This window comes from Schistocerca gregaria, chromosome 1, assembly GCF_023897955.1.
Source record: "Schistocerca gregaria isolate iqSchGreg1 chromosome 1, iqSchGreg1.2, whole genome shotgun sequence".
In the NCBI taxonomy this organism is placed as follows: Eukaryota; Metazoa; Arthropoda; class Insecta; order Orthoptera; family Acrididae; genus Schistocerca; species Schistocerca gregaria.
Window position 1 is genome coordinate 894,256,683 of NC_064920.1, and position 24,080 is coordinate 894,280,762.

The window sequence follows — 24,080 nt, forward strand, 5'->3', positions numbered from 1 at the left end:
GTACATGAGTGGCCTCTCAGGAGCCCACTTCTCATTTTTGTCAAGAACTTCTTGTCACACCATACGATCCAGGTTCAAGTGCATGCTTCATTCAGTACCCCCTTATCCAAGAGAACAGGATCCAGCAGGGCTCTGTACGGAATGTCCCCCTCTTTCTGGTGGCCATCTATGGTCTAGCAGCAGCTGTTGGGTCCTCGATATCACCCTCTTTATATGCCAATGATTTTTGCTTTTATTATTGCTCTCCTGGTATGGGTATTGTTGCATGTCACCTACAGGGTGCCATACGAAAGGTGCAGTCATGGGCTCTCACCCATGGCTTTTGGTTTTCAGCTGCCAGGACTCATGTCATGCGTTTCTGTCACTGTCATATTGCCCACCCATACTCAGAGCTTTACATAGATGATCAATTACTTCTTGTAGTTGAGACAAACCGCATTTTGGGTTGGAGACATCACATCTGCCCCCATGGCCTGTGCCCCAACCTCAGATTTGTCTCTTTAAGTATCCTTTGGTCCAAAAGATTCCACTGACCCCAAGATTTTTCATCACCTATTCTGGCCATCCTTAAAAAGTATTCAGATTCAGAACTGGTATTCACTGATGTCTCAACAGTCGATGGACAAACGGGCGTTGCACGCACACAGGCGAGGTGCAATGAACTCTACTTTGTCAGACAGCTGCAGTGTCTTTACTGCTGAATTGATGGCCTTTAAAGTAGCCCTTAGCCATGTTCATTCTTGTACTGGAAACAGTATCCTAATCTGTAATGACTGCCTTAGCAGCCTTCAGATTATAGACCAGTGCTTTCTCCTCACTCAGTGGTTATAGCTATCCACAATCTTGTCTCTGACTTCCATCAAGCTGGAGGACCTGTCATTTTCATTTAGACCCCCAGTCATGTTGGGATTTCTGGAAATAAATGAGCTGATTCTGGAAATGGGGGTCCATAACTGGATCTTTGGACAATTATATGCTGTCGATTGCTGAAAGCCTGGAACTCAGAATGGTCTGTCTGATCTCCCCAAACTAACTGAGGACAATTAAGGAGACCATGACTACGTGGCAATTTTCCCTGCATGCTTCTCGCAAGGAATGCATCATCCTCTGTTAACTCTGCACGGGCCACACTCGGCTGACCCATGGCCGGGTTCTTCAGCGTGAGGATCCCCCTCACTGTCGATGCAGAGCCCACCTGATGATAGCCCAGTTACTCATAGACTGCCCTAATTTGGCTGCTTTGAGGTGACATCTTAATCTAACTCCTGACACTCTACCTCTGGTGCTAACAGATGATGGCAACATGACTGACCTGGCGTTATATTTTGCCCATGGTGGTGGTTCCTTTTCATCCCTCTAAGGTAGTGTGTTTTGGACTCATAAACTGCTTGAGGTGTTGACGAGGCACACCTATCTTGCTCTCACCCCCTCCCCTGGCTTTTTTGCCATGCACTGTCAGTCATTTGCTTCTGGCTGTAGATGTTGAGGCTTTAGCTTGATCCTCATAGGCATTGTCAGACCTAATGCTAGCTCTGCTCTCCTTTCTGAAAATTATTTTAAAAAAATGATAACTGCTGCTATTTCAGGGGATATGTGATACAGTTTTCTGTGCAGTTTAATTACACTGCAGTTAGAGAAGTGAACGTTGTATTCATAAACATGTAACAGTTTGCTACAATTCTAGACCACTGAAACTGTTTAAGTAAAAGTTGCCTACATGTGAGACAAGGTTAGATACCCACTTTTTTGCCATTGCCAGGAACCCTGCAATTACTTGATCGTGTCTGAGTGGTTACAGACACAACTACTTAAGGTTGCATTTAATGCTGTTACTACAAATGGAATGACTTTTACCTCAAGAACAGGTATTTGTATTGATTCTAATCCCACTTCTCCTAACTGCAATCCTTCATTTGGTGTTGATTCCATTGTGTCATGTACATCCAAGTGTTCAGAAAAGTTTTTGACTTATGTCATGCAAGAAACACTCTGATGTTTGAATTACCTGTGAACCATGTAGTGTGGTATCAAATGAAGCCTTAAAAATGTATTGTCTGTTAGTTTTTGTATTGGACCCTAAGACAAAAGCCAACAGCAATATGGCCACAAGGGTTATGAAAACTTAACAGTTTTGTAAAGTAGTAAAGATTTTGCCTTGCAGTATTGCTGCTAGTAGTCTGTCACTGAGGTGATTGTTTTCTGTAAAGTATTACCATTATTTTATCATATGCTGCTTCTCCTTTGCAATTAATGCCAATATATTACTGCAAGAAATGATCTGCCACAGTATATTCATATCTTGTTAAATTAAGCTTTTTGCTGCTGTGGACATGTATACACATGTATGTTGTTCCCCAGGTGTTGTGAATGTGTATGTGCGTCACTTGGATTTTCCTACACTGCTGTAGACAAATGAATGTGTCCCCAGTTGCCTACCTCTTACTCCTGCGGATGAATTACTTCCCTATCTGGCGAATAAAAAAAAATTCAGCTATTTATCATACAACATACGTGGTGTGCTATTATTTCCAGAAAACCTCATTTTGATGTCTTGAATCATTTATGAGGTATGATGATTGTTATGACCACTTGATTCATAATACGCAAGTACATGAATGGACACGTCACGCACCACTGAACTTTAGATATAAAACCCAATAACTCAACAAAAAAATTATGTCATTCTGTTCTCAGTTTTAACTAAAATTTTGATATCTTGTGTACCATCCATTCACTACAATGTATAAATCAGCCATTCGCAAAGTTCACGAATTGGCATTTTTAACTCTATAAAATCTTTAAAATTTCATGCAATGGTTTTCTTATTTGACACAGCGTGGTAGCTATGTCGCATAACAAAAAGAAATTCAGTTCTTTATAGAGTGCAGATATCAGACTGTAAGATGCGCAAAAATAAAATTTTTTCACCTAATGGTTTTCGTAAAATCGGGTGAGAAGTGTATCAGTCGGAATGCCATCTCTCAGCAGTCACCAATATTTGGTGAGCAGTGCAGGCATAACATAAGCAGCCTTGGCATGGAGTGGAAAAAACTCGTGTATAGCACTGAAAGGGTTAAAGTGTTTTTTTTAATTACTGTACTTCTTAGTTTACTTTCAGATACCTGCATTTCCCTTGAAATTAAGTAGCATAAGATTCTGTTTCCCATGCCTGTGAATGCACCTATTTCTAGTCTAATCTAGTCACATATTTCATGTTTCATATTACTGAAGGTAACACTCAGAAATCATTGTTTTTTCAAGATTCTTCCTCCAAAATTGGATAGTTTTGGTCGAGTCATTGAGCAGCCTGTTGACACTTGGGAACCAAGAAGTGGAGTGGCTTTAGCGCTGGCACAAATTGCTCCCCTGTTGAAACCTACATCAGTTTCAAGTCTTATTACATTCTTTGTGTCAACGGGTTTGGGTGACAGAAGCCCAGAAGTGCGCAAGAATATGCTTGCTGCAGCTTTGGCAGCAGTGGACTTGCATGGAAAAGTGAGTCTGTGCTATTGAACAAATACAAATAAATATAACCAATTCTTCATTGAGTATCTAGTGCTAAGTTATTTTTCTAGAGTTCTCAATTTCAATTAGCCTACAATAGATAAAACTTATTTTCACTAAAATATCAATATTATTACATATGGTGCAACTCAAGAAGATAAAATAAGCTAAACATCAATACTGGTAACTAAATTTGTAAAAATAGCTGAACTCTATATTTTCAGGAAACTGTAAACAGTCTTCTTCCAGTTTTTGAAGACTTTTTGGATAAGGCTCCAGATTCTGGCAGTTTTGATGCTGTACGTCAGTCAGTTGTGATTTTGATGGGTTCCTTAGCACGGCATTTGGAGAAGGATGATAGGAAAGTTAAACCTATTGTTGGGAAACTTATTGATGCTTTGTCCACCCCATCACAGCAGGTCAGTTTTCATGTTAGTTTTATGTCAGAATGGTGTTTGATATTTTAAAGTATGAATATGAGTGATCTTCATTCTCTTTGACTGTAGGTACAAGAAGCAGTTGCCAATTGTCTCCCCCCGTTAGTCCCTGCTGTAAAAGATGATGCGCCATTATTGGTTCAAAAATTACTCCATCAGCTTTTAGAATCAGAAAATTATGGGGAAAGGAAAGGTGCAGCATACGGCTTGGCTGGCTTAGTGAAGGGAATGGGTATCCTTGCACTGAAGCAGCTGGATATTATGAACACTCTTACAACAGCAATTCAAAATAAAAAGAATTTCCGCCACAGAGAAGGTAAGTGATATTGTTCATCAAATTTTAATAGTCTTTAAAATGAATAGACAGATGTTTCATATATAATGAATGAGTTAACTGTTTTCAGTACTCATAAGTATTACAAAATCTATGTTTTGTTTTTAATGTATTTTTGTCTTGGAAATATCTTTGTTAATGGCATTCAAATGAAATTTGATACTAGAAATGACACCTTGTTTGTGGTCAGGTCGTGTGTGTTGTATCTTATATCCCACTGTGCTAGTGTTTGTGGTTTGGAGAAAAAGAGCAGTATTCATTTGTAAAGATGTAGCATCAGATAAGTATTGAAGGAGTCTGCAAAAAGTCTTTTTATACTTCGGTAGGTAGAGCACAGCACTTAAAGGCAGAGATCCTGGATTGAATCTTGAACTGAGCCGGGGGGCTTCCCTCTGACAATCATGCCTCCATCCTTGCTACCCTCCCTGTTTTCCTTTCCCTGTTGCTTCATAACCTGGATTGTGAGTAACTAAATCCACTTTCCCTTCTTTCCTTTCTTTCCCCTCTCTCCTCCCTGATGAAGGAACATTTATTTCGAAAGCTAGGGACATATATTTTCGGTTGTTTTTTGTGTATCTATCGGCTGTACTGAGCTGAGGTTAGTACTGGCCAGCCCCACTATCTCTTTGTTAGTATTTGTTTAACAGATTATTCATAAGTAAGATGACTCGTGTTGAAAAATTGAAATTGATTTGTACTTTCAGTCTCCGTACATGATGCATGATGACAGTGAATTTTCTACATATAGGTACAAAGACATTAAGAAATATGAGAGTGTATATAAATGGCCAGTAAGCAGTCATCCATATGTTTTGCCAATTGTTACAATTGACTTATAAACAGCCTTGTGTGGCATAGAAATCATTTTCCATATTTGTGCCTTTTTGCTGCTCGGTGAAGAAAAACCTGGTTCAAAGCTAATTTTTGACCATAGGAAGACTGTTCAACAAATATGATCTCTGTCGACTCCAAGAATTGTAGAAATGTTCTGTCATGCTATAGTGAGGTGATAAACATTCCCGTTGTAATCAACGTTCTAGCAGTATATCAGAAACCCTGATCATAATTTTCTGTACGCCAAGTATTCACAGTCCTTTGATCCTCCCATGGAACTAAAAACGACCACCATGTATTTTTCATTTACCGCCATGTATTTTTGGTTCTTTTATTGATTATTTTTCATTAAAATATCTCACTCTGTTGATTCACACTCATTCTTTGGATCAAGGTGATAATTCCATGTTCCAATGTTATAAATGATTTAGAATTGTCTCACTTGAAAGCTGAAACTCTTTTATTTGCATCACTCATCACAAAAATGTTTCTGTTTGTCTTTCACATAGTAAAGCACCAAACCTCATAAAACTTTACTGATGCATGTTTCCTCGTTCTGTATGTTAAACATCAAAACTCACAACCTTCTTCTTCTTCTTCTTCTTCTTCTTCTTTTAAAACAGAAACGTTGCAGTAGGCAACAATACTCTCAGAACTTCATTGGTAACTCTTGTACTGCCTCCCAAATGTATTTTTTATATGACTCGGAGGAACATTGCGTTAAATTACAATAATTTTAAAAGAAATAACACAACTCTGTTGTTGCTTAAAATAACCAAAGTAACCAGCAAAGTGAGAAGTGGTTGGTATCTTGACTTTGTCATACATAACAGGTGGTGCAACACTTAGCATACTGGACTCACAAAGAGGTGGTGTGGGATTCAAATCCCCAACTGATTATCCTGATTTAGGTTGTCTATGATTTCAGTACAATTGGTTAAGATGAATGCTGCGGAGATACCTTCAAAAGAAAGACCCCGCCAATAAGGCTTCCTTGGATAGGGGAAGGATAAGGAAGGGCACAGCTGACTTCTTTCCTTACCCTTCCCCTATACAAGGAAGCCCAAAGCTCCTTTCTTTCTTGATTTTTTTTAATTTATTAGACATTTTCCAGAATTGATAGAAACTTACTTTATATGTCTGTGATTTCATAGTAGTGTGACAATAGCTCAGTTTAAAGGTATGCGAGGGAGGATAACAAAAGAATAAGGTAATTTAATGAATAAAGAATCTTTTAGTGTAACAACACAGAAAGTTATATGAATATAAAAGTACGAATTATGAGATATCTGTCAGAATATGTGTATTTTCTGTCTCTTGCCATATGGGTATATTTCTGCTTGCTTGCTTACTAATACTATTTGTTGTTGTTACCACTTTCAATGAAATTTGCTTTAAAATGACACGGGCAGAAATGTATTTACACCTTTTTTACCAGAGGACCATTGTAAATATTTGAAAGTAGAGACTTATATGAAAAAACTCTTTGAAGAGTAGTTTTTTTTTTATTATTATTATTATTATAAGGAATGTAGAGATTAAATCTATCTGTTACTTTCAGGTGCTCTGTTTGCTTTTGAAATGCTGTGCCAGATGCTTGGGCGCTTATTTGAGCCATACATTGTTCATGTCTTGCCCCATCTTTTGCTGTGTTTTGGCGATGGGAGTCAATATGTACGTGATGCGACTGATGACACAGCTAGAGTTGTAATGAGTAAACTGTCAGCTCATGGTGTGAAATTAGTGCTTCCATCTCTCCTAGCAGCATTGGAGGAAGATTCTTGGAGAACAAAGACAGGTGTGTTGGTGATCTTTTTCATGATTTACTACTGGATACAGTTTCATCTTTTGAAATTTTTTAAATGAATTAGACATCAAACATTATTATCAATGAAAATTTATGAACATATTTTTAGAGATGTAGTATATTGTAAATAATAAATAATGAACAATCCATGAGATACTATTCTGTTTTCCATGTATGTGACTGTTTCCCTCAGTTCTGCAGCGTGAGTGACGAAATCCAGTAAAGATATGTCATGTAGGAATATCTTGGAGTATAATTCCTTTTAGTTTCTTTCCTGAGGGTTTTATGTATATTTATTGTATAATGTTTCTGTCATTGCAAGTCATTTATACATTTAAAAAAGCAAACAGTTGTGAAATCACAAAATTATGAAGTGCAGGGGCATTTCTGAACCTTTTGCAAAACAAGAATATTGTCATATATAGCTTCAGTTTTCCTCCTATTTCAATGAACGACCACTGGTTCGTGTAATCTGTGTTTTCCGTCTATACTAAGTGAAGTGCCAGCATTCTCAAAACTTTGGGAAAATATAATATGCTAGCAACTTACAAATCTGACTACAAACAGTATATTGTGAAAGTACCAGTTTGGATTTCTAAACAGGTTCAGATATTAACAAGGTTACTGGTATAGTGATCTGTCAAAGGCATTTGTTTGTGAATCACAGTTATCTTTAAGTAAATTAAAATACTGTTCTGTCTTTGGAACTTCTCCAAAATCGTTTGTCATATCCATCCAACACAAAACAAAGCGTGTCAGTAGGAAAGAGCTCTTATAAAATCACCAGTTGTAATTCAACTAGGAAGCAGTTAGGTGTGGCCTGCCCTAAGACCCACTATAAGACCCTTACTTTTTCTGGTGTGTGTGCACACCCCCTGGATGCCTTGTTCATCACAAAATGCCATTTGCATTGATATTGTCAGAGTGTGCTGCTTGCAGTGTCAGTTCAGAATGTTTGAAACAATTGATCAGCCCGCAGTGAAGTGCATAAGTAGGTGAGAGCTTTCAAGGACGGATGGGAAAATAAGCATGATGAACTGTGATCAGGCTGACCATCAATGGTTTCAGAAGATTTGTTCAAAGTCATGGACAAAAAAATTCATGAAAACGAGTGATTCATAATTTAAACTTTGACATTGGAATTTCGGAATGTGGGAAGAACAACTTTTCACAAACTTGTTTCTGAAAATTTGCATTTTTGCAAACTGTGCACACATTGGGTTCCCAGGCTGCTGACTGAGAAACACAAAGTGGAAAGATTGGCTTGTGCTCATGATTGTTTGGACCCATATCATGAGGAAAGTGTTAATTTTTTAGAGAATATTGTGGCAGGGATATCTTACAGCCATTACGGTGCTTTCCATGACCACCGGTGGCATACTTCGGCCCCACATAATGCCACCCCAAAACACCAGAGAACCTCCACCTTGCTCCACTTGGTGGACAGATGCAACACTCATCGGTGAAGAGAATGTGATGCCAATTCTGAACGGTCCATTCGGCATGTTGCTGGGTCCATCTGTACCGTGCTGCATGGTGTCGTGGTTGCAAAGATAGACCTCGCCGTGGACGTCGGGAGTGAAGTTGCGCATCATGCAGCCTATTGCGCACAGTTTGAATCGTAACATGACATCCTGTGGCTGCACAAAAAGCGTTATTCAATGTGGTGGCGTTGCTGTCAGGATTCCTCCAAGCCATAATCCGTAGGTAGCAGTCATCCACTGCAGTAGTAGCCCTTGGGCGGCCTGAGCAAGTCACGTCATCAACAGTTCCAGTCTCTTTGTATCTCCTCCATGTCCGAACAACACTGCTTTGGTTCACTCTGAGATGCCCAGACACTTCCCTTTCTGAGACGTGATGAACTGCGGTATTGACTAGGCATGGTTGAACTACAGACAACATGAGCTGTATATCTCCTTCCTGGTGGAGTGACTGAAACGGATTGACTGTTGAACCCGTCTGTCTAATAGGCACTGCTCATGCATGGTTGTTTACATCTTTGGGTGGGTTTAGTGACATCTCTGAACAGTCAAAAGGACTGTGTCTGTGATACAATATCCACCATCAACACCTATCTACAAGAGTTCTCGGAACCAGGGTGACGCAAAACTTTTTTTGTTTGATGTGTCTGTGAACCATTCATCGCTGACATTACCAAATACAAATTTTAGTTTGTTTACTGATGATAAAAGCATTGCACTTTATAGCAAATCGAGTACTGTCTTAGATGGAGCAGTTAATGTCATTTCCATGGACATTAAAACAGAGAATAGACATAAATAAGTTTTAATTATCAGATAGGAAATACCTCCATTGTAAAAGACTGCTTTTTGGATTTTCAAGAAACATTGCCCCATACATGATAATCTGTTAGCACACACTACAGCAGTCCAAAGAAAATATTGTGTGTCCTCTTGCATGATGATGGTTGGGTCTTCATTTTTTTCAGTGGCAGTGGTGAATCCACATACCGTACAATGCTGAGGCACCTACACAGATCTTTACTTTAAATGAGGATGTTGTCGCATGGATCCTCACACATGCGTGCGCGGGGGTGCACGCACTTGCGCACACAAAAACACACACACACACACACACACACACACACACACACACACACACACACACACACAGAATTGATATGTTTTTGCATCAAATAAAAATAAGGAAAGCTGTCATACTTCACTTACCTTCATTCCATAATGTCATGTGGTGTTAGTACTGTTGAGTCTTTCCATGTCAGTTCAACTGGGGGCTCCAGCTCATAGTCAAAGATTTGACTGAATTTTAGCATGGCAATGTTACCATGTGTGGAACACTCATATACAAAGCGTAAGGTTCCCTTAGAGTTAGTTCCAGAATTACAGCTTCGAAAGAAGGTGGTGCGTACTTGGCAGTCAATCTTCAGAGCCAAGTTCAGGGCTTGATAACTCAGGAATTATTCTTCACAGTCGAAGTGAAACTTTTACTACCTAGTAATTTCCATTTAGGGAACATATTCAATATATCAAAACACCAATAACATGTTTCAGAGGGAAAATTGAAAAATGTCAAAAACGTGATAAAAAATTGTAACTTGTTAAGAGATACATAGAAGAGAGTCATATTGCAAGTGACTGCCAAGCCAAATATAATTCATTCAGCAAAGGGATAATATTTTTATAGTCTGCCTGATGTGTGATAAACACACAATCGACACATCATTCACACATACTGAGTCACTATCACGAGGAGGGGGGGGGGGGGGGGGGGGGGATTTGAAAAATCACCAGGAAAATGTGTGTTTTCAAAGTGTGGTGGCCAAACCAAATTTCATACACTGCATAAGTAGGCAACAATGTAATACAGGGCCATTCACAACGTGCGAAACTTCTTGCCTGCAGGCCATGGCCTGGCCTGTCTAAGCTCTGCTCGTAACTTTTGTGAAAGACTCTGTTAGTGCGACATTTCATTTAGTTATCTGTTGTGTTATTATTCATTTGGCTCTTCAATTCAGAATTGTAGTAACAGCGCGGTTTACTGTTCATTATTTTTCTGAAGTATGAAAGATGTTCACAGGTATCAGCATATATTTGCACAAAAGGAGACGGTATAGCAGTTTGTCATCACAAGTAAAAATGAATATAGATGAGACTTATCAACATGTATTATGCAGTCATGTAAATGATGGGTGCTATAAATTTACTGTGAAACAATATTACAATACCATGGAAAAAGAATTTAAAGAAGTTGATAATGAAAAAGCAAAAAATTACGATCTTCGACAGATAATATTCATTGTTCAGTACATCAAGAAGTACTTTGTACTAAATTAGCAAAAATGCTGCACGTGGAGAAATTGTTGGTATAAACAGTAAAATGTATGAGGTCACTTGCATTATTCTACTGCTAGTTCCATCAGTTTTCAATGTAACTGAACGAAGAGTGTGGAGAATTTATATATTACTGCAAAGTATGCTAGTTAATTCAAGAGACGTGCTCAGAATGATTTTTCAGTTCAAAACTCACTATTGTTGAATTTATAAAGGAAAAAAAAGTGGAGGAATGACAAGTAGAACATCTGGAATGGATTGCAGACCTCAAATCCTAAATGGACTTGACTGCACACTGAACACAGTAAGACATTCCCAGATGAACAACTACTTCCTTCTGAATGTTTGTCTCCTTCTCCCTGCTGCATAAACTGCAATGGCGGCCATGCCGCCGCCTCTCAGGATTATCCTATGTATCTAGATGAGCGGGCTGTTAAAGAGATTTGGATAAAGGAAAAAGTGCCTTACCCAGTAGCTCACAAGTCACTGGCTAGTTGTCAACCCTGAGTTCTCTCATCTGCCACCTATAGTACATTCTTGTTAGCCCTCGCTCCATGAAGGTCATGGTCACACAGACATGTGACCTCAAATTTGGCTCTGAGGTTGTGAAGTCGCCCAGTGTCAAGGTAGCATCACTGTCCCCCCATCACGCTGTGCAACAAACCGTCAAACTTTCACCTAAAGGGGCGAAGCTACCCATTACATAACCAGCAGGCAGGAAAGGATAATAGTAGTACTCCCGAGAAGACTTGCTCCGTCTCTCTAGCCAAACAACACCCAAGTCTTCCTCTAACGAGAAGGGCTCGGAGAAGTCTGCTGAAGACAAACAGTCTGTTCCTTCACCAGCTCGAAGATCCTGCTCAGCAGTGTTGCCATGTGACCACTTAGCCTGGCCAGCCTCTGTCTCTCCAGTGCACACCACCAACTGTTTTTCAGCGTTGGACTCCACAGATCGACCACACAAGCATGCCTTGCTTCTGTAGACCCCGTGGAGCAGGAGCCTCTTGCTTCTGTGTCCTGTAGTAGCGACTCTCCACCGGCTGTCCCTCAGCAGCCACAGCGTTGACACCCCTACAAGTCTTCCTCCTCATGACTGTCCTCCAATGGAACATTCTCGGCCTTCAGTCCCACAAAGAGGATTTATGACTGCTTCAAGCATCGCAGCATCCCCTTGTACTCTGCCTTCAGGAAACAAAATTGTGCCCACAAGACTGCTCTGAGCTGTAACATTGGCTAACAGTTCGTTTTGACCTTCCCCCTAAGGTGTTATGGTGTTCATATGGGATGATCTTCGTTGTCAACTTATCTCTCTGACTACCCATCTTAAAGCTGTTGCCGTTTTCCTTTTTCTTTCCCACCTGACTTTCTCCCTCTGTACCATTCTTGTACCTCCACCCTTTGATGTCACCAGGGCAGACGTTCTTCACCTTATTGGGCAGCTACTGCCCCCATTTTTGCTACTCGATGACTTTAATGTGCATCATCCCCTTTGGGATTCTCCCAAGACCTGTCAGAGAGGTGTCCTCTTGGCTGACCTCCTTAACAAACTCAACCTCTTCTGCCTTAACATTGGAGCACCCACTTTCCTTTCTGACTCCTTGCACACCTATTCCCATTTGGACCTATCCTTTTGCACTGCCCAGCTTGCCCATCGTCTTGAGTGGTCCGTTCTTTCTGATGCCTACTCAAGTGATCATTTCCCGTGTGCTCTCTGTCTGCTGACTCCTACCCTATCCACATGCATGCCCAAATGGGGGCTTACTAAGGCTGACTGGCAGCTTTACTCCTCCATGGTAACCTTTGCAGAACAAGATTTCATCAGTTGTGATGGATGATCAGGTGGACTACCTCACCAACGTTATCTTTACTGCTGCAGAATGTTCCATCCCCTGCACTTCCTATTTACCACATCTTGCCCCAGTCCCTTGGTGGACTGAGTCATGCCGCAAAACAATTCGAGTGCGGAGATGTGCTCTCCGCATTTTTAACCGCCACCCTAAACTGGAAAACTCATTTCATTTTAATTGATGCATGCAAAGTGTCGTCGAGTTCTTCGGGATAGCAAAGAACTAGTTGAATTTCATTTGCTAGTTCTTTTAACAGTTCCACACCTTCCTCTGTTGTGTGGGCCAACCTCTAACTGCTCTCTAGAACCAAGATCCATTCCTCCATTTCCGGCCTGACAGTAGGTGCCAATGTCATTGTGGATCTTGTTGCTATCTCCAACACCTTGGGCCACCATTTTGTGGAAGTTTTGAGCTCTTCCTACTATCACTGTGCCTTCATCCAATGGAAATGAGTGGAGGCAGCTCGGGCGATAACGTTCTCTTCTCCGAATCATGAGTGCTACATTGCTGCCTCCACAATGAGGGAGCTAGATCATGCTCTCAGTTCACCCCAGTCCTCTGCCCCAGGGCCAGACGCTATCCATATTCAGATGTTGCAGCACCTCTCTCTCACAGGCAAGCACTTTCTGCTTAATACATACAACCACATCTGGGCTGAGGGCATTTTTCTGGTACTCTGGCGTGAAGCCACCGTCATACCCATATGTAAGCCTAGTAAAGACAAAAACCTTCCTTCTAGCTACTGCCCATCTCTCATACCTGCTGTGTTTGCAAGCTGATGGAACGTATGACTCATACCCGTCTGATGTGGTGGCTCGAGTTGTGCTATTTACTCATGAATGCATATTGTGGATTTCGAGTGCGGCGTTCTGCAGTTGACCATGTTGTTACTTTTTCCACCCATGTCATGAATGGTTTTCTGCAGAAATCCCAGACTGTGGCCATGTTTTTCGATTTGGAGAAGGCCTATGACACCTGCTGGAGAACTGGTATCCTCCGTACCCTTTACACTTGGGGCTTCCGTGGGCACCAGCCCTGTTTTCTTCAGGCATCTTTACAAGACCGAGATTTCAAGGGGCATGTGGGTTCTGACTTGTCAGACACCTTTATTCAGGAAAATGGTGTGCCTCAGGGTTCCGTACTGAGTGTCATCCTCTTTGCTATCACCATTAACCCTATAATGGCCTGTCTCCTGCCGGGCGTCTCCAGCTTCCTTTTTGTTGATGATTTTGCAGTCTATTTCTGTTCTCCACAGACCTATCTCACTGAGCACTGTCTTGATCGTCTTCACTCCTGGAGCATCAGCAGTGGCTTTCGCTTTTCCACTTACAAAGCCGTCTGTATGAATTTCTTGCGGTGCAAATGGTTTCTCCCACCATCTATACATATTGGACCTGTTGCCCTTCTGTTCATTGACACTACAAAATCCTGGGGCTCATGCTGAATAGGAAACTCTCTTGATCCTCCCCTGTCTCTTACCTGGCAGCCCACTGTACACAGTCCCTCCATGTCGTACGTGTCCTCAATGGTACTTCTTGGGGTGCCGATCAAACCACCCTCCTCCATTTGTTCTGGTCCCTTGTCCGTTTGAAACTCGACTATGGGTGCTTTGTTTATGCATCTACAAGCTCATCCCTCTTGTGCCGTCTCAACACTATCCACCATTGTGGCATCCGTTTGGCCACTGACGCCTTTTCACCAGCTCAGTTGAGTGTCTGTATGCTGAAGGTGCTGAACTACCACTGTCCTACCACTGTACCTTCCTCCTCAGCAGGTACACATGCCGTTTGTCTGCCATGTGTGGCAACCCCTCGTATGCCGCCTCCTTTGATGATTCCTTATGTTGTCAGTATGGGGCTCATCGCTCTTCTGTGTTTCCTCCTGGAGTCTGCTTTCACGACTTTTTGTGGTGGCCTCACTTCTCACTACCTGCACCTTTCGCAGTGGGTGTGTATCCTTCAGCACCTTGGCTTCATGAAGCGGCCCATGTTGACCTTTGCCTTCATTTGCTTCCTAAGAGCACTACTCCAGCTTCAGTCTATCGCCTTCAGTTTCATGACCTTTGCATGGAACTTTGTGATAGTACCTTTGTATACACTGATGGCTCTCGGACTGACCGTGGGGTCATGTGTGCCTTTGTCATTGGCATCCGTGTCATTCGATATTGGCTTCTGGCACACTCCTCAGTATTTACAGCTGAGCTCTTTGCCTTGTATCAGGCCACAGAGTACATCTGGCGACACAGCCTTCCCAATTGTGTCCTCTGCTCAGACTCACTCAGCGCCCTCCAAAGTCTTTGTGCGCTGTACACTGCTCATCCCTTAGTGCAGTGGATCCAGGAAAACTGTCACTTGCTCACTCTTGGTGGAGCCAATGCCATGTTTCTGTGGGTCCCTGGTCATGTCAGTCTGCCAGGATTTGAGGCTGCTGATGCTGCTGCTGCCAAGGCTGCAGCCCTTGTATCTCAGCCTGCGAGTACCTCTATTCCCTCCAGCGATCTCTGCATTGGCATCTGTCAGAAGGTGGTGTCCCTTTGGCATTGCCAATGGTTCTCCCTTCATGGGAATAAGCTTCAGCTTATTAAGCCTCTCCCGGCACCTTGGATGACCACCTCTTGGCCCTCCCGCCGGGAGGAGATTATTTTAACCCGGCTTCGTATTGGGCACAAAGGCCATTTAATTTTTAGTATTGGACCTCCATTTTTGTATGGTGTTCCCCCCCCCCCCCCCCCCCACCCCCCACCCCCCCTTCACACACACACACACACACACACACACACACACACACACACACACACATTGTGTGTTCCCGTTTCACTTAAAGGCACAATACATTTTGCCCAAAGACTGAATAAAGACAATAAACCCACTTTGTCATTAAGATACTTTTTGTTTCAGTAATGCAGTGTTGGAATATTTGTGTGATTACTTTTTTAAGTTTCTGGAGTAACTGTCGACAGTAATGTTATTGGAAAATGATTTTGCTCTTTATTAAAGTGATTTCCTCATATATTTTTATAATAGCAAAGATACACTGTGACATAACAGCTGTGTTTCACATGATAATTTCTGTCATTTGAGCCATTGATGGTGTTATCTTATTTACAATGGATTTAAATTAAGAGAGAAAAACTAGTAGGTACTTTATTCACGGAAGAAATTGTTTGGGAATTATTTTTAAAATAATTTGGGCAAAGGTCAGATGACTCTGCATAGATAAATATTCTTAATTTTGGCTCTCAGAGTACTATCTCTGTGGAGGGAGAGGGGGGCGGAGGGGGGGAGTAGGTGATGTACGTGTGCAAGTGCACTCAATAGTTAATGGGAAAAAAAAATTACGTATTAAGTAAATTTGTCAGTTTCAGGGTCTGTTGAACTCTGGGGTGCAATGGCCTATTGCGCACCAAAACAATTTTACATGTTAAGTAAATTTGTTTGTTTCAGGCTCTGTTGAACTCTTGGGTGCTATGGCCTATTGTGCACCAAAACAACTTTCATCTTGTCTGCCCAGCATTGTCCCAAAACTGATAGAAGTATTGAGTGATTCCCATGTAAAAGTACAAAAAGCAGGAGCTCAGGCGCTGAAACTTATTGGTTCAGTCATCCGTAATCCAGAAATCCAGAGTAAGTTACAAACTTAAATTATTTTTCTATAATCACTTTTCAAGAAAGAATTAACTTTTAACTATAATCAATAAAATCACATGTGAGAATCGTACACACTAAATGATTAGAGGACAGAACTGTGTAACTAATAAAATAGTTTGAAGATTAATTGTCCGTGATAGTAATCTCTCACCACGTATGTTGAATGAGTAGTGGAAATTTCCTTCTCTGGATATTAGTATTGCATGCCAAATAAAGCAGTCATTGTTGGTTGCTCCTTATATTCAATATTTGAATGATAATGATTCATTTCTTCATTTCATGGGATATAAACAGTGCATGCGTGCGCGTGTGTGCGTGTGTGTGCGTGCAAATCATGAAGAAATAGAATTACAGCAGCAAAAAAATTTTTAATAATGATAATAATAATTCATCGCTCCACTGTGTAGGTGTGCTGTACAGAGCAACTAACAAACGTAAGTCTCTGTATACAGAGCGAATAAGAAATGTAGACTTGAGACTATGTACTTTTGTCTTTTCTGGTCTGGCAAAAGAAATAAAAATTTTATGTATGTTCATCAATGACCATGTATCTCTGTGGCAACAAAAGTTTCTCCTAGTCCTCAAGTTTCTCACTCTTCCCTTCAATTGATTTGGGGGAGAAAATGTAGGTGTAAGAGTTTTGGTCTTAAAACATAACACTGAAAAGTCTATGTACAGCATTTCTTTCTTATCTGTTTTCTATGAATTATTGTAGTGACTCCTTCCATGATCAATTAACATTATCTGAACTTGATCAATTAAGTTAATCATATGTATTCATTCAGCATTCATACAACTGGCCTGGTTTCATTAATGTTCAGTGTCAGAAAAACCTAATGTCACCACAATACTTTTTATTACAGTTCTTCATTATGACAACATGCATGGAATGCTGGTGCTGTCTGTTGAGCTTTGTTGTTCTGTTGCAACTGGTGTACTCTTAGTTGCTTTAGATGTGTGCAATTTGTAAGCAGAAATAATGCTATAAAGTGTTTCAGTATCCACTTAGTCTTTTTCCATGGTTCGAAACCCCAATGTTGCCATTATATGACATGCTGTGCAGGGCCTAAGCACTTATACAGATATGGGTCTCACAGACACAACCCAGAGAAGTTTTCACTCACTTTGTGATGTTTCCAGCTCACAGTTCACTAGAAGATCATTTCAGCACCTGCATTTGGCACTGAGTGCTAATGTGGAGAGGGTACATCTGAAAAACAATTAATCCTTGATCTAATCAAATCCACTGAGCTATACTCCAAAAATGAGCACTTAGACATCCAACTCCTCTTTTATAATATTTCACAGAACTAACTATTGGTTTTTAAAATAATGTACTGGGCAAATTGGAGCTCCACTGATATAAACTTCCAGACATTTTTCAGGATACCTTCTGAGTATTCTGGTATAAGGGACCCTTCACCTCAGCAGCTTATCACAGAGTAATAATATAATTATGATTTATTCTGTTTGTTACCATAATTGCCCTTGTTTTTGTGAATATATCTTCACAGGAGTGAAAAAGCCTGTAAGCAATCACCAAAATTTACAACACAAAACACAGAGTACTGCAACAACACACTATTGTAAAAGTGCTGTGATGTGTTTGCCATCAGTTTGGGAACAGCTCAGTGTAGCGTCATTGTGCAACTTGTCCATTGCATTCCGTGAACCCGTACATGAGGCGCATATCGGCCAACTCTTAGTCAGTAAACCTGTGTGTAGTACTGCTAACACAGAACTAACATTGTCGGAAAACAGAACCCTTGGTCTTACCATGCAGTACTGAATGCAGACTTAAGGATGAGTTTAAAAAGTGCATTACTGTTGTTAGCAGCAGATACAGAGAGTTAATGGAAACAAGACAGACATTGCATACTGTCAATAATTGCAATGTTGTGCACGATTTTCAATATAACACAGATACAAAGCTAATTGGTGCAAGAAACTGAACTAAATGCAGTAACTCTGTAATGAACAGCCAAAGACCATTGGTCCCTTATACCCAAGTACCCTTGAACTATACCTGAAATTTTGTCGGTGAAGTTCTGGTTCATCCTGTACAATACAATAACGTTCACTATGAAAAGCACATTCTAAGGTACAGCAATAACGTGAGCATTAAGTAATGTATGGTCACTGTTACGAAAACATGCACTTTCTCTTTTAAGGGATTCATTTAATTACAAATGATACCTTCTTTGAATCATAGAACCATTTCTGAATGCGTGTTCAACCCGGATTAACAACAATGATTGAAACTATAGGGCAGACGTACTATGTTCCTATCACATAACTGCATGCTGTTCAGTACTACTGTCATTTACTGCATAAACAACTGCCTTCTGAAAACTGCAAAAAGAATGGCCACCAGCACCTAAGTGATCCTAGTGCATATTCATAAAGGTAAACAAAACAAAGAGGAATATTGACAATGTGCTTACATTGTGTCTGGTATAAGACTGTGTTCACATTGTACGCTAAGGTGGCATATCAGACCATTTGTTTTACACTGCAGTATGTATCCACCCTTCACATCCACAGAGATGATGACATCCAGTATATTTAATATTTCGAATATGAGCCAGCAGTTCACAAATGATGGCAGAGAGTGTACTTGCACTTTGAAACTAAGATAGTCTCATGCCACCTGTTTATTTTTATAAAATATTGACTAATCTTAAGCCACTGTAGTAATTTTGTCAAGAATACCTGAGCAACTTTAAGAAAGTCTCTTTTCTTTTTTCTTTTTGTAAAAATATAAACATTGAAAGAAAAAAACAGCATCAGCAAACCACATGGAACTATCTGAGGATTTTTTTCCCATATCGCAAGGTGAGGAATATTGGTTTGAGAGATAATCATTTGCTTGGTCGTGAATGACAGATTTGCAAGTGTCACATCATGAAGAAAAACAGAAAGAAAGAAGATTAGTAGGAATTAAAAACATCTGCAACTGGAAAAGGACAAATAAAGGCTAGATTGCAACTTTTTTTAATCACATAGAGACATTGAGTCGCAGATGGGCATAGTGAAAAGACCGCTAAGCATTCAAGCTTTCAGGCAAGAAAGTCCTCCTCTGGAAAAAAAGAAAAAGAAAAAGAAACACACACACACACACACACACACACACACACACACACACACACACACACACAGAGCGACAGCCTCTGGCCACTTTGGCCCTACCACACTCAAGCGACTGTGGCAGGAGACAGTAGTTCTGTGTGTGTGTGTGTGTGTGTGTGTGTGTGTGTGTGTGTGTGTGTGTTTCTATATTTCATTGTGCATGTATGTGGCTCAATACCTCCTCTATGTGGTGAGTAGCAATCATCATTTTCATAATACTGTAGTTACTCCATCCAGAACTTAGTATTATTTGAAAGGATACAAGAAGGTACATGAAGATGGCTCACAACCTGAGAACACTTTACTTCCTGATGGGTCCTGGGTTCAATAAATTGTCAGCAGTGAATTAATTGCCAGTTAGTAATTGCATGGTAATCTGTAACTTGCCCGATGGACTTCTTATCATGTTCATTTATTTATGGCCTCCATATAATGTTTCTTCTGTGTTCAGAAGCTGACAAGATACTGCACTATAAAGTAATGCTATGAAGATACAAACCTTATTCTGCAAGACTGCACAGACTGGATGGTTAAGACCAATGTGGTAGCTGCAGTGACAGTGTCAGAAGCTGTGCGACAACCAAAAGTCCAACACTAGGTCTACATCGGTTTATAGTAACTTGTTTTGCCTTACAAGCATTCCAAGAATTCATTAAATGTTTATATAGTTCAAGAGATGAATCATTAACACAAATAAAAATGGAAAAAAATGAGACTCCAGAAATAATGACAGGGTTAAGCATTTAAAGGCATTTGATGTTTGAAGGAAGTTAAAGCACTGGCAGACAGGGCTGCTTAGAACCAGCACTGCATCTGCGGAAGGAGATGTGATTGAGCCCCATCTCCAAATATGGCAATCCAGTTTCATTGTTATTTTAAAGGTGGTTTGATTTAAATATAACATAATGCTGGTAATGTCGCAATACGCATAAAATACTCTTTGGCATGAAATGTAGTATAAACATGATTTCTTGTTAAACAGTAAATATACAACTAAAAGTGCAATTTATACTGTAGTTCCATATGTTGCACAAATATTGCAGATGAAATTAGAGGAAACTAACAGTTGTTTATGGTGGAATAGGCTGGATCAGAGCACACATGAGGATATCCATGTGTAACGTTGAGCCAATATTAAGAGCTATAAGCTGGGTTGCATATTGCTGTTCTTTATTATGGAGGCTATAAACATTCAAGGAAATTGTACATACTGTGACATGTCATTGCATTGTATTTAGAAAGCAGACTCGATGTGACGGTTCGCCTTCTTTACTTCTTCCTTGATTGCCCTCGGTGTTGATGTATTGCATTGCTACGCTGGCTGAAAAATGGAGTTTGTATATCCGACACTGACTACTACAAGTAATGTAGCCAACAAGTGCACAGTTGTGTTTCACAGGGCTTTAGTTTCACTCTTCACCCCCCCTCTCCCTCCCCCAGTAATACATAGTTATATGGCCAGTGCACTATTGTTTAACTTTCAATAAGCCTCATTAATAGTTTGCAGACAGATCTCCACATACTGCTACAATAGTTTACAATTTAACAACTACAAGCAGTAAAAACCTAACCACAGTACTTGAAGAATAGAAAGGTACGTATGGAGCAGGCACTGTCATTGTTTTAACACATGGCCTAATTGTGTTACACTTATTCACTGATGCCTTGTTGTTGATTTAACCAATACAGGTTCCTCGTCTGAAACTTGGCCATGTACTGACTGGTTCGGGACCAAAAATTGGGCCCTTATTTATCCTCACAGTAATAGATACTGAAACTACACATTGTTCGAAGTTAAATTTACAGAAATTACAATTAAAACTGAACTCATTCAATTAACTGAATACATCAAAAAATTGTTTCTTTTTAATAGTTTCTTCTACTACAAGGTTTAAGCCAAATTATTTGTTTAAATTGTGAAATCTGCATATACAGTTACACAAACAATACTTTTCACAAAACTGTTAATTACTTTGGAATTAATGAAGATCCCTTACGAGTACTGTTAGTTTTTCCTCCAAATGTTTATAATTACTACAGAATTTATGTAGTTTTGGACATGGCTTGATCTCACCCAGCTGTGCAGAAGCACTTCTCCTGGATCACCACCTGCTGTAAAAACAGCCTAACTTGTAAGATTAAAAACTGTATTTATTAATGAAATGTTTAAATTATTTACCTCCAGTTATGAACTCTTGTCTCATTTATGTCCTCCACAGCCCATACAAAACATAGGACTTCACCCCTAAATTGACACTTGCTTTGATTAAATTTCATGTGTATTGTTTCCTTTCAACGTGTGAATTAAATTGTTATTAACTATGGTAATGGATTCGGAGACTTCGGATTCAGTTATTTAATGTGAGTTATTAGCGATAATGTGTACAACACAAATTCATCATAGCTGCTGGTGCTCTGAAATGTATGGGTATCACATCCTTTTATACAGTGTCAGTGAAACATGGCTATAACATGTCTGTTTTGTTGTGTTTGAACTTTTTTACTGCTCTGTATAACAATAATACTATATCTTGAAGTCTTGTTGTTAGATTATTGCTTTATTTTGTTTAATCTTGTACTTTTTAAGGACGACACTGTTTTCCAAAGATTGTAAGTCAGTTTCCACTTGTACTCTTATATAATTGCCAGATGAACATACCTTAATCCTTTATTGCTTTTTTTGTTTCCAGTGTTAAGTTATATATTTAGTCTTTTGTATTTACATGATGGTTTCTTTCTTTTTAAGCAATTGTCCCAGTTTTACTGGAGGCTCTACAGGATCCATCAAATAAGACCGCCACATGCTTACAGACTCTTCTTGATACACAGTTTGTTCACTTCATTGATGCTCCATCGTTGGCACTCATTATGCCAGTTGTGCAAAGAGCATTTATGGACAGATCTACAGAGACACGTAAAATGGCTGCTCAGATAATAGGAAATATGTATTCCTTGACAGATCAGAAAGATTTAACACCATATCTCCCAACTATCATCCCAGGACTGAAAACATCATTACTGGATCCTGTACCAGAGGTGCGTAAATTTGTATATACACTTTGTATGTGTGACTGTAATTATACATAAATAAATTTTCATTGCTCTTTTTTAATGGTACATACATCACAGAGAAATATGAGGATTGGATAAAAAGTAGAAGCAACAATGCTGTAAAATGAAGGACGTGCACAAAATGACATGTATGCTGTCTGTATCTGACTATAGGAGGTCAGTTGAAGTAGTAGAGTTAGTGGTGATAGTTGTGTGGGAGGCACTTTCAGTGTCTATTGTCTGGAAGTGCAAGAGGCCAGTTCAAGTGCCCAAACAGTTTTAGGAAAACTGAGCAATGTGTGTAGATAAAGATTGAAGTGGCACATGGTCAAATTGCACAACAATGGTTTCAGTGACTGCATGAGGCTTTTGGTGATGCAGGATTGCCATATTGTATGGTGGCAGAATGGGTGAGTGTGTTTCAGGATGGCAGGGATGTAATTTAACATTGGCCTCGTTCTGTACGGCCCCCCACAAACGACATGACAGTTGAGCTCGTTGAATCCCTGCTGCACCTGAGTTAACCACAGAGATAGTCATGTGCCACAAAGTGCCCCATATTTTGCACAATGTTCATGGGTTCCACAAAAGTGTACTGCATTTGGTACCACATGCATTTATATCAGAAAAGGAACACAGTTCAAATCTAGACATGACCTCAGTACAGTAAGTGAAGACAAACACATTGAAATATCAGCTATTGAATTATCAGGTCTCGATATCACCAAGAAATTAATCATTTTGTGTGTGTATAGATCTCCCAGTGGTAGTGTGGACACTTTTTTCAATAAATTAACAGAAGTTCTAGATAAAGTCTCAAGTACAAAGGTCAACATAATTCTGTGTGGGGACATAAACATCAACACTAATATCATAAATGAATCCAGCAGCACCTTCATAAATATCCTTCAAAGTTTTGGCATGTCCCTATTGGTCAATAGTGCAACAAGGGTTACTACAATGACTGCATCAGTAATTGACCATGTGGCCACAAATATAGACAGGGAAAAATGTGATGTAGCTGTAAAAGATCTCGGACTATCAGACCATCTCTGTCAAATAACAACAGTAAAATCAGGCATCGAATCATTCCCTAAACTACAAGCCTATAAACGACATCTATCAGAAATCAAAATAAAAGATTTGTCAAAAGAACTAGAAAAACAAAGCTGGGATGAAGTGTATAAGGAAACCAATGTGAATATGAAATTCTCCAAATTCTCCACATTGTTTAAATTGAACTTTGAAACAGCATTTCCAAAAGTATGCATGACTGTATCAACATCTCACAAAAACAGATGGATAACAGCAGGTATTAAGAAGTCCTCCCAAACACTTAAACACCTCAGTTCCATGAAAAAGATTCACAATGATCCAGAATTCTTAAATTTCTATCATAGATACAAAAAGATTTATAGGATGGTGCTGATTGCTGCAAAAAAGTCATTTAATGACAAAATAATATATAATGCAGAGAATAAAAGCAAATCAGTCTGGGATGTTATAAAAAAGGAAACGGGGAGAGGCAAACAAACGCAGAATAACATACTGCTAAGGGAGGGGGATAAGGTAATAAATGATCCACAACACTTAGCAAACTATGTAAACGAGCATTTTTCAAGTATTGCAGAGAAGTTACAGCAAAAATTCCCCAAAACAAATATAACACCTGCAAAAA

The 24,080-nt window shown here is 39.8% G+C and overlaps 1 protein-coding gene across 1 annotated transcript in view; it reads left to right on the forward strand.

Moving 5' to 3' along the window:
• LOC126273901 (eIF-2-alpha kinase activator GCN1) overlaps positions 1 to 24,080 on the forward strand; it is a 225,651-nt gene that overhangs the window by 138,499 nt on the left and 63,072 nt on the right. The window contains exons 20-25 of the mRNA XM_049977066.1: positions 3,262 to 3,495; positions 3,729 to 3,923; positions 4,011 to 4,257; positions 6,671 to 6,907; positions 16,019 to 16,198; positions 22,098 to 22,387. Of these exons, the coding sequence (XP_049833023.1) occupies positions 3,262 to 3,495; positions 3,729 to 3,923; positions 4,011 to 4,257; positions 6,671 to 6,907; positions 16,019 to 16,198; positions 22,098 to 22,387 (1,383 nt within the window). The remainder of the gene's footprint in view (positions 1 to 3,261; positions 3,496 to 3,728; positions 3,924 to 4,010; positions 4,258 to 6,670; positions 6,908 to 16,018; positions 16,199 to 22,097; positions 22,388 to 24,080) is intronic.